The following is an 11,397-nucleotide window of genomic DNA, read 5'->3' as shown; positions in this document are numbered from 1 at the left end:
ACAACCTGCGGGCCACCAAGCCGCCCTACGAGTGCCCCGTGGGCACCTGCCGCAAGATCTACAAGAGCTACAGCGGGATCGAGTACCACCTGTACCACTATGACCACGACAACCCGCCCCTGCCCCAGCACACCCCCCTGCGCAAGCACAAGAAGAAGGGGCGCCAGGCCCGCGCCGCCAACAAGCAGTCGCCCAGCCCATCCGAGACCTCCCAGTCGCCCGGCCGAGAGGTGATGACCTACGCCCAGGCCCAGCGCATGGTGGAGGTGGACCTGCACGGCCGCGTCCACCGCATCAGCATCTTCGATAATCTCGACGTGGTGTCCGAGGACGAGGATGTTCCCGAGGAGGTGCCCGAGAATGGGAGCAATAAGGAGAACACGGAGACGCAGAGCGTCCCGCCCAAATCTGGGAAGCACAAGAACAAGGAGAAGCGCAAGGACTCCAACCACCATCACCACAACGCCTCGGCCAGCACTACCCCCAAGCTGCCCGAGGTGGTGTACCGAGAGCTGGAGCAGGACACCCCTGACGCCCCGCCTCGTCCCACCTCGTACTACAGGTATTGTCCGTGGCTGGGTGCAAGGAGACTCCTAGGCTCATGCCCTGGGTTTGGAGGCGGAATTGGCCCCACTCTGTTCAAGTGGCTTGCCTGTGGCTCCTGGAAATGGCCTTTGTCTGCCTCTCCCAGGTCTCACAGAACTGGCTGTTCCATGGCCTCAGGCTCCTGGTGCTCTGCCTGGTGTCACATCACAGTTCTGAGAGGTCTGTGAATCTACAGAGCTCTCAGTTGCTGCTTAGCTCATTGCCACCAGTTTGATTGCTGCGCTCTTTCCTTGCTGGAACAGCACTTAAAATCAAAACAAAACCCAAATGTGTCCTTTGCCTCTCAGTCTGTCTTGGAGGTATGCTGAGATATTTTCAGAGCCCTTCAGCACCAAAGTGTACCTGTAGGATTTGTCTGTTTGTGGGCATACTTCTTAATTGTTTTCTTACAGTACTTTGTGAGAGATTTGGTGGATGCAGTGGCCCCAGTTAATACCTCAGGCAGGAGTTAACAGAGCTCCCTAACCAGAATTAATGAAACATGGCACCTCCATGCGTGGTTATTGTGTCTTGGTTGTGAGGCTGTTTCCTCCAGAGCACTGGTACTTGCTGGGTGGCCCATGCAGGCCCCCTCCTTGCACTGATGAGTCTCCAAGGCCTGACCTTGCTCCTTAGACCAGTGTTGTTTTGTCTCCAAGCTGCTGTTGTGCCACTGTGCTAGTCAGGGTGCAGCAGCACCTTCTGCTTCTGCACATTCCTGCCTTGTCCCTGTTTCTTTATTTTGGCTTAAGGCTCAGCTGGAGCATTTGAACATTCCCTCAGTCACAGACAAATCCTGGAGTTGGGGCTCAGCAGCTCCAAATGTGTCAAACATGCCTTTACTTTCCCATGCTGTCCTTCCAGGTACATTGAGAAGTCGGCAGAGGAGCTGGATGAGGAGGTGGAGTACGACATGGATGAGGAGGATTACATCTGGCTGGACATCATGAATGAGAGGCGGAAGAACGAAGGCGTGAGTCCTATTCCCCAGGAGATCTTTGAGTACCTGATGGACCGCCTAGAGAAGGAGTCCTACTTTGAGAGCCACAACAAGGGGGACCCAAACACCTTGGTGGATGAGGACGCTGTCTGCTGCATCTGCAATGACGGGGAGTGTCAGAACAGCAACGTCATCCTCTTCTGCGACATGTGCAACCTGGCTGTGCACCAGGAGTGCTATGGGGTGCCCTACATCCCCGAGGGACAGTGGCTCTGCAGACGGTGCCTGCAGTCACCCTCGCGTGCCGTGGACTGCGCCCTCTGCCCAAACAAGGGGGGGGCCTTCAAGCAGACGGACGATGGGCGCTGGGCACACGTGGTCTGTGCCCTCTGGATCCCCGAGGTGTGCTTTGCCAACACCGTCTTCCTGGAGCCCATCGACAGCATCGAGCACATCCCGCCCGCACGCTGGAAGCTGACCTGTTACATTTGCAAGCAGCGTGGCTCTGGGGCTTGCATCCAGTGTCACAAAGCCAATTGCTACACTGCCTTCCATGTCACCTGTGCCCAGCAGGCCGGGCTGTACATGAAGATGGAGCCCGTCAGGGAGACAGGTGCCAACGGTACCTCCTTCAGTGTGCGCAAAACCGCCTACTGCGACATCCACACACCGCCAGGCTCTGTGCGCAGGCTGCCCGCCCTCTCCCACAGCGAGGGCGAGGAGGAGGATGAGGAGGAAGAGGAGGAGGGGAAGGGCTGGAGTTCTGAGAAAGTCAAAAAAGCAAAGGCCAAGTCTAGAATTAAGATGAAGAAGGCACGGAAGATCCTGGCAGAGAAACGAGCTGCAGCACCTGTGGTTTCTGTGCCCTGCATCCCCCCCCACAGGTACGACCTGCTGCCCTCTCTGGACTGGAGAGAAATTTCTCCTTTCCTCCATGCTTTGTGTCCTCCTTCCCATGTGGGCATTATCCTATTCCCCTCCCTAGCTTTTTGCACAGGTAGTTCTCACTCTGTTGCTGCAGAGGGCTGTGGTGGTTTCCTCTGAGAGTCCTGCAGAGAGGCAGGGCCATGCACTGCCCTGCAAAGGTGTCTGGGCCCTCGGCAGGGCAGGAAATAGCTGCTGTTAGTTTAACAGTAGAGAACGAACTTGGCCGGATGAGTCAGGAAGCAGCTGGAGGTTCCCAGCACTCCTTTCCTGTTGCGCTGACCTCAGGCACTGGAGTAAAGGAGGCGGGGAGGAGGAGGGAACTGCTCTCCTTTCTGCTGAGGTCTGTTCTCTCCTGAGGCTGTGTCAGGCAAAAGACAAGTGTGGGAGTGATTCAGGCCTGGGAAACAGGCTAATCCCGGGGTTATTTTGGCTCTGGAGCAGAGAGGTTTGGAGTCAGGATCCCTGTGCTCTGCTGAGCAGAGCTCATCCATCCCAGCAGCCACGTACTCCTTGCTGGGCTTCCTCAGTGCTCTCTGCCAGGCACAGCAGCTGCTGCTCCCTTTCAGCGCTGCCTGTTGGAGCAGGGCCGGGCAGCCACGGGTGCTGAAAGCTGTCTGTGAGGAGGGGTGGCTGGAGAGCACCAGGATCCTGCCTGCCAAGGAACACCACGGTCCTAAGGCTGACTCCTCAGTGTGAGGCCTCACGAGGGGTTATGTTTCTGTCACATTCCAAACCTGTGGTTTCATGGGAAGGTGCAAACACCCTGTAGTTACAGTTGCAACTGCTTCGTGCCTTGCTCTTGTTAGATTGTTGGTCTGACCCACAAATTCCAAAAAAAGAGCATCTAAGAGCCTTGCCAGAATTCATCAGTGTTTATTACTCTGGAAGTCCTCAGCAGCATGTAAAAGCACATAAGGGCATCCTAGGATGTTTCTGTATCTCATTGTCACCCTGCAGCAGGCGACACCCTGTTGAGCACAGGTTGGGCATGGAAGCATTTGCCTTTGTGGTGGTGAGCCACCAATCCTGAGCTGCTGAGCTCTCCTTCCTGTGGCAGGAGCTGTGCTGGGGCTGTGACCATGGGACACTGTCAAGACCCTTAGACCCTCAAGACTTATCTCCTATGCCCTTGGGTAGGAGCACATGGAAGCCGTGGGCTGTGCTCTCTGGGCAGCATTCTGGTGACTTGGGGAGGCAGGTCTGCCACAAGGCTGCTGGCTTTTTACCATGGTCTGTTTGTGTCCCAAACTTATGTTTTTGCTCACTCGGGGCTTGCTCCATAACAAGAGCATCTTTTTCTTATGTGTGGACATGTTGGCAGTTTGTAGGGTCTTGCTGCTATTGCATTCACAGCGAAAATATACTGAGCTAGAATCCTGTTGGGATTAATTATTCTTCAGGGGCTGTTGCCAGAATGACACTTCCTGTGGGAGCTGTGCTTGGCCAGTGATGGCATATGAGGCTGCTGTCCCCAGTCTCTTCAGCTGAGGCTGATGCAGGTTGGGTCATCCCTTGGGAAGAGCTGTCCCTGGGAGGTGGGGAGATGCTGAGGGTTCATCCCTTTGTCACTCTACTAGCAGGGCATCTCTGTCCAACTTTGCTGAGCAAGGCTGTCCCAGCCCCTTCAGACTATCTGCTGTTGTAGGAAGTAAGCAATCCCTTTTGTGGTTCTGGGCCGTTCAGGATAGTCTTGGATGGGATGTGTGTTGTACTCATGCCTCCTGCTCCCTCCTCGTGCTTTGCCAGGATTTGAGTTTTCTCTGGTAGCATTTGGCCAGACCCCCCCCGTCACAGCAAGTGGCCCTCAGCCAGGTAAATAATGGTTTTGGGGTAGTAGCACCATCACACTTGTGGTCTCAGGGACCATGGGAGCTGTTAAAGGTCCAGCCCCCAGTGTGGCTGTCTTGCACTCCAACCTGCCCCAGGCTTTGCCCAAAAGTTGACAGGAAGTAGAAAGGAAAAGTGTGTTGTGGGGAGGCAAGGCTGCACATATCCTGGCATCCTCTGTTGTGCCTAGGCTGTGTTACTTGGTGTTACAGAAAGTCCTGCCATATAAAAGGATGTTCTCTGCTTGAGGAGTTTCTCAGCTCTGCTGGGATGGCCTTGCTGCTACTTGTCCCTAGCCAGGGCTTCTCCTGCAGCAGCCAGGCTTGATTTGTTGATGGACTCTGTGGTTCTTCTCCTTTCCTCAGGCTCAGTAAGATTACAAACCGTTTAACCATCCAGAGGAAGAGCCAGTTCATGCAGAGGCTGCACAGCTACTGGACTCTGAAGAGACAGTCCCGCAATGGTGTCCCCCTGCTCCGCCGCCTGCAGACACACCTGCAGTCACAGAGAAACTGCGACCAGGTAAGGGCTGCTTGGTGGGGGGCTGCAGGGAACCCTGGCTGTGTGCATGCTTCCTGCGCCTTTGGAGCTGTGGGCTTGGAGCCTTTGCTGCATGCAATGCCTGCAGGTGCAGAATGGGGGTCAGGTGTATGAGCTTTCAGATGAGGGAAGGGCAGCCCCAGCTGCTTTTGCTGCTTCACCTTCTCCTCCACTCTCAGTGTTCAGAGAATTGCCAGGCAGCGACGCCACTGGCAGCCTGCCACAAGAAGGGAATCCTGCCCTCTCAAGCTGCCACGCTGAAGGTATTTCCTTTCTTGTGCCTGCATTTAGCCAGTAGTGATGGCAAACCTGTCAGAAATGGCTCTAATATGAGGCCACTGTGCCAGGCAGTGTTGAGAGAGATGGCCAGGGATCTCCAGAAACAGTCTGGACTGAACCAAGGCCTCTCTTCTAGCTTCTGATACTGCTCCAAGAGTGCTCCTTCTGGGTGCCCACAGTCAGCACTTCACAGATGTGAAATCTGGTGCCAGAGAGGAAGATTTTTCTTCTGGCTCCCCATCTGAGCTGTAAATCTTTCTTTCTGAGCCCTCTGATGACTGTGACTGGGCAGGGGTTTCTCCTACCTTTGTTTGCTCTTATTATTTTTGCTGGAGAAGAGTTGAGGCTGCTTCTGCTCAGTTTTGGCTATGGCAGGTTAAAAGCTGTAATCTTTTTGGTGCTCCAGAAATTAAAGCAACTAGAGCTGTTGTTTCCTTTTTGAGCTGTTGCACTTTGTCAGAGCTGTGAGCAGCAACACAGACCTCTCGGGCAGCTGCAGGCAGTCAGTCAGTCATGTTAGGAAGGGTGTTTCCAGAGGCTCAGGATGTTCACCTCCTGACATCCTAAGGGCTTGATGACCAAGGGGCAGGTATTTAGCTCTTGCCAGAGGTGAGACTGAATCACCTGCCTAGGTTACAAGAAAGGACCTGTGACCTTTGCTGCACCAGCAGGTCAGGCATGGTGGTTCCCTTTGCCAGAGAAGAGCCCCAGCACACAGTCAGGAAGGTGGAGATGGGAGCACATCTTCTATCAGCTCATGGTCTCTGATGTTCCCACAGAGAGACACTGAGGATAAGAACTGGGCCCTGAAGGAACAGCTGAAGTCATGGCAGCGCCTGCGCCATGACCTCGAGCGTGCGCGCTTGCTGGTGGAGCTGATACGCAAGCGGGAGAAGCTCAAGAGAGAGACGGTAACGACTGCCCCTCCTTGGGGAGCGGCTGGGTGGGCATCAGCAGGGGCTCCTTAGGGTGCTCTAGGTGTGCCGGGGTCCCCTCGGCTGTGCTGCGCTCTGCTCCGATGGCTCCGAGCAAAGGTGGCTGCTCTGCAAGGCACAGGTGGGACGCATAGGGGCTGGAGCCAGTGTTTCACCTCTGCCCCCCAGAAACGGGGCTGAGGGGTGCTCCCTACCCCTCAGCAAGGAGAGGAGGGGGGTTGCTGTCCTGCAGGGCTGCACTGCTGCTCCCTGGGGACAGTCCCCACTGCCTGGCTAGGGCCAGGGGCTCAGCCCCGCTCTGTTCCTTTGTTTCAGATCAAAGTGCAGCAGGTGGCACTGGAAATGCAGCTGACCCCCTTCCTCATCCTTCTCCGCAAGACGCTTGAGCAGCTGCAGGAGAAAGACACGGGCAACATCTTCAGTGAGCCGGTCCCTCTGTCTGAGGTAACAGAAATCTACGAAGTAAGAACCCCCTCCCCAGATTTCTCCTTCACTCAAACTTGTCCCTTGCTCGTGCCAAGGGCTGCCCAGGGTGTGTTCTGGTCCAGAAGAACTCTGAGCAGCCTGGTGCTGGCTCATGCCAGCACCACTTGCTCACCAGAGCGGGTGTGCAGCAGTGCCCCTCCTGGGTGAGCCAAATGCAGAACAGCTGAGCTGGTGACAGCTGGGGCACAGCACTTGACTCTTCCTCTGTGTGTGTTACTGGTGACACCCCAGGGTCTGTGATCAGTTGGGGATTCCCACTGGGAAAGGCAAAGTGCCAGCCCTTAGCAGTCAGCTTGCTTTTACCTGTCCTCTTGTGAAGGCTTCTGCTAGATGACTGAGCACAGCACGGAGATGGGTTTGACCCTTAGAGTGTCACTGCTGCAGGAAGGGGAGATAATTCCTGAGACTGTCACTGAGTCCCTGTCTGGGAGCATGGCAAAATTCCACATGGTCTCTGCAAGGTTCTGGCAGCAGGTCAGCATGGAGGCATCTTAGCAGATGGGGAGGAAGGCTGCACCATCTCACCTGCCACTTGGACAGCTCTGCTTTACCTTTCTGCACTCACCTTCACCCCTGGGGCTGCACTTGCAGCACCCTCTCCAGGGAATAACGTGTAGCATACTGGATCCCAGCTGCCTGCAGGCAGGAGTTGAGGACAGGATGCTGGCATGTGTGCTGGAGCTGTAAAAACGCTTCAGAGTGCATATCCGCTCTAACAGGTTGAGCACAGCACATGGGCTTCCTAGTCCGGAGGCGTTGCTGTTCCTCAAGCTGCAAAAGCAGACGGCATTCCCCGATGTGCATTTGGGCAGAGCACAGGGAGTGATACCTGATTCCTCTAACAACTGTTTTCTTGGAGCAGGTACTGCTAACTGTGGCTCCTGGGCTCTTAACTCTGGCTCTTTCCTCATGCAGGTCCCAGACTACCTGGATCACATCAAGAAGCCAATGGATTTTCAGACAATGAAGCAAAATCTAGAAGCCTATCGCTATCTGAATTTCGATGACTTTGAGGAGGATTTCAACCTGATCATTAACAACTGTTTGAAATACAATGCCAAAGACACGATCTTCTACCGGGCAGCCATCCGCCTGCGGGAGCAGGGAGGTGCCGTGCTCCGGCAGGCTCGCCGGCAGGCAGAGAAGATGGGCATTGACTTCGAGACTGGCATGCACTTCCCCCACTGTGTCACAGTGGAAGAGGCTCAGATCCAAGACATTGAGGATGGTGGGTACTCAGTCCCTGCCCTGGGGTAAGAGGGCTACTGAAAGGTAAAGCCTGGGCAGAGTCAAGGCACCCAAGAGTCTGACCTGCCTCTTCTGGGAGGTTAAGTCGAATGTTGGGCTGTGTGTCCCCAGTCCCTGGAGACCTGGTGGTTTTGCTAGCCAGGTACTTATCAGCCCCATTGGGTTGGTTCTAGGCTGTGGTTTGTCTGTGTGTCCTTTCTTTCCTGTTACATCCTTGTTCCAGACAATGTGAACCCCAGTATTCTCCACACTGCTGATCAGCCTGCTTTCTCCAGTAGTCCCAACTGCCTGAGTTCCCACAGGGCTCCTTCTCTTGGTCTTTTAGGATAACTTCCCTAAAGGGTCCACAGGTGTTTGGTGCCATGCCAGCTCCTTCTTCACCCTCTCAGGTAGAGGAGCTCCACTGGAGTTCCCGATTTCTTTCATCCATCTGCTCCTCTTTGTTTCCCCAGAAGATGTGCGGCTGCTGCTCTCAGAGAATCAGAAGCACCTGCCATTGGAGGAGCAGCTGAAGATCCTGCTGGAGCGGCTGGACGAGGTCAACGCTGGCAAGCAGAGCATAGGACGGTCCCGCCGGGCCAAGATGATCAAGAAGGAGATCACAGTGCTGCGGCGGAAGCTCGCTCACCCGCGGGACCTGGGCCGGGAGGGGCTGGAGCGGCACAGCTCCTCTGCCAGGGGAGTCCTGCAGTCCCACAACCCCTGCGAGAAGGACCTGCAGACAGACAGTGCTGCAGAGGAGAGCAGCAGCCAGGAGACTGGCAAAGGTAATACTCCCTCCAGAATTGCCAGTCTGAGGAGCCATGGAGAGCTGCCTCTGGACAGGTCTGTCTGGGGAGAGGCTGCCCTGGCAGGTGCCTCCTTAGGCAGGACTGTGTGGGCAACTCCCCACACACATCTCGCTCTTCACTCCTCCATGGGAATGAGGCAGGTGGCCTCTTGTGGGACAGTCCCTTATCCCACATCCTCCTCTGGGGACTCCTTGTTTCCTGTAGTGCCTCCCTTAAGCGTGGGTGTCAAGTATGATGTCTGTGCCTCCCCAGCCCCCCTCCCAGCATTCTCACTGGATAGTTTGTAGTGAGCTGTGCCAGCCAAGCAGGGGGGATTGGATGAAGGAGGCCATGTCCTGTGTCTGGAACAGCCACAGCCTGATGTGTTTGCCCCTGGGTAGGGTTTGGCAGGTTGTTGATGTTCACAGCTGCGGTCAGCAGTGACCTGGTGAATTCATCTCTTTGTCAGTCAAGGAACTGGAAGCTGTTCCAGAGATCACAGTTCCAGCTGTGATCTCTGTGGGGCATGAGGTGGATTGTTTCCTTCTGATAGGACCTACTAGCTTGGCCATGTTGCCTGGTTTCTAGGGGCATTATGGAGAAGGCTGCCTTTGATGTCCCTTCCTGCCAGAGGGCATGGGAGGGAGTTGCAGCAGCAGTGACTACTGAACTCCAAATGCTGTCCCAGGGCTGAGAGTCGAACAAGCCAGCTGCCAGCTCCCTGGATGGAGATGCTGAGCTGGGCTCTGTCGGGAGAACAGCAAAAGCACCAGGCAGAGCTACCATGTGTCACTGGGCATTTGCCACCTCTGCATCCCAATCCTCTCATCTAAACACTGAAAAAGCAGATTCTTCCTACAGTGAGGGAGGATCTTCTGAGATCATGTTCCCCAGAAACAAAGCTGTTTCGTGATACCGCTGCCATGCAGTCCCTGCCATCCGGGCTGCAGCTGACACCTTCTCGCTCTTCCAGGTCTGGGTCCCAATTCCTCTTCTACCCCAGCACATGAAGTTGGCAGGAGGACCTCTGTGCTCTTCTCCAAGAAGAACCCTAAAACTGCAGGCCCTCCAAAACGTCCAGGACGCCCCCCAAAGAATCGAGACAGCCAGATCCCTCCTGGGCATGGGAGCAGCCCCATTGGGCCCCCCCAGCTCCCAATAATGGGGTCCTCCCAGCGGCAGAGGAAGCGAGGGCGGAGCCCGCGGCCCAGCTCCAGCTCCGACAGTGACAGTGACAAATCCACAGAGGACGCTACCATGGGTGAGTGCAGCTGGGCACCTGTGGTCCCACTGGCAGCACGTGGCAGGCTCTGGTGCAGTGGTAATGCTCTTTGTTGGGGTGTTTTTCAGACCTGCCAGCCAACGGTTTCAGCAGCGGGAACCAGCCCGTGAAGAAAAGCTTCCTGGTGTACCGCAATGACTGCAATCTTCCCCGGAGCAGCTCCGACTCGGAGTCCAGCAGCAGCAGCAGCAGCAGTGCTGCCTCAGACCGCACCAGGTACTGCCCCAGGCCCAGCTCTGCTGACAGCAGTGCTGCCCAGGGTGGCAGTGGGCAGCTCTCAGCCTTGAGTTTCTGGACGAGCACCCCATTTGGTGGTCCCCATCTTGTTCATCCTGCAGCTCAGCTGTTAACCCCAAGAAGTCTGTGGGGTTTGTGCCTTTTTTAATGTAAAACCTAAAGGTGCAAGTGTGCAGCAAAGGGCCAGTAGGAAGCATGAACTAGGGAATTCCCTGTTGGCACAGTGGCTGCTCTGTCATTGGCCCTTCCAGCAGCCTCCTGCCTGCGCCTCTGATTTGGGTGAGGACACATCTTCTGGTCCTCCCAGGTGGAACTGGGTGAGGGTCTGGCTTGCACCCTGGCAGAAGCACCATCCCACCTTTCTGCCTGGTATCCCTGCCAAGTCCTTCCTAGTGCCAAGGCCGGCAGTTGGAGGCCACAAGCCCTGGTGTCTTACCACCCTGGCCCTCTGGAAAACAGTTTCTGGAAGCTTAATGTGAGTCCTGCTGATAGCTCTGCTCCCTGTCTCTGCAGCACAACACCCTCCAAGCAGGGCAGAGGGAAACCCTCCTTCTCCCGAGTGAACTTCCCAGAGGACAGCAGTGAGGACACATCAGGGACAGAGAACGAGTCCTACTCCGTGGGCACGGGACGAGGTGTGGGGCACGGCAGTAAGTACTGTGGCTGCACAGCTGTGTGCCTGGCTGGCACCATCACCTGGGGGGACACAGCTGACTGCCCTCTCCTCCTGTACAGTGGTGCGTAAGGGCATGGGGCGTGGTGCAGGGTGGCTGTCTGAGGATGAGGATTCTTCCCTGGATGCCCTGGACCTGGTGTGGGCTAAGTGCCGGGGCTACCCCTCCTACCCGGCGTTGGTGAGTACTGCCTGTTACAGGGACCTCCGAAATCCATGTCCCCTCCCTGCAGACTGGTTTTTGGGGTCCCTGTTCTCGTCTCAGCCCTCCCCTGCTCGTTTTGCAGATCATTGACCCCAAGATGCCGCGGGAAGGCATGTTCCACCATGGGGTCCCCATCCCCGTGCCCCCCTTGGAGGTGCTGAAGCTGGGGGAGCAGATGACTCAGGAAGCACGCGAGCACCTCTACCTTGTCCTCTTCTTTGACAACAAGCGCACTTGGTAAGGCCAGGGGGCCGAGGGCTTTGGGGGGGTCCCCAGAGACGATTGTAACCCTCAAACGAGGTGGCCCCCTGCTCTCCACAGGCAGTGGTTGCCCCGGACGAAGCTGGTGCCTCTGGGGGTGAACCAGGACCTGGACAAAGAGAAGATGCTGGAGGGCCGCAAGTCCAACATCCGCAAGTCGGTGCAGATCGCCTACCACCGCGCCATGCAGCACCGCAACAAG

General features: G+C 56.1%; 1 protein-coding gene across 1 annotated transcript; it reads left to right on the top strand.

Moving 5' to 3' along the window:
* Positions 1–2: 2 nt before the first annotated feature.
* BRPF1 (bromodomain and PHD finger containing 1) lies at positions 3–11,397 on the top strand (the record flags this gene model as incomplete). Its single annotated transcript, XM_031056328.1, has 14 exons — positions 3–562; positions 1,450–2,409; positions 4,645–4,801; positions 4,999–5,082; positions 5,878–6,009; positions 6,349–6,477; positions 7,435–7,747; positions 8,220–8,534; positions 9,511–9,798; positions 9,888–10,035; positions 10,570–10,706; positions 10,792–10,910; positions 11,017–11,171; positions 11,256–11,397. Coding segments are annotated over 14 exons (3,639 nt in total), but the record flags the coding sequence as incomplete, so codon positions are not given.

This window comes from Geospiza fortis, unplaced genomic scaffold (assembly GCF_000277835.1).
Source record: "Geospiza fortis unplaced genomic scaffold, GeoFor_1.0 scaffold70, whole genome shotgun sequence".
In the NCBI taxonomy this organism is placed as follows: Eukaryota; Metazoa; Chordata; class Aves; order Passeriformes; family Thraupidae; genus Geospiza; species Geospiza fortis.
The sequence above is the reverse complement of the archived record's forward strand: the minus strand, read 5'-3'. Positions and strand labels throughout refer to the sequence as shown.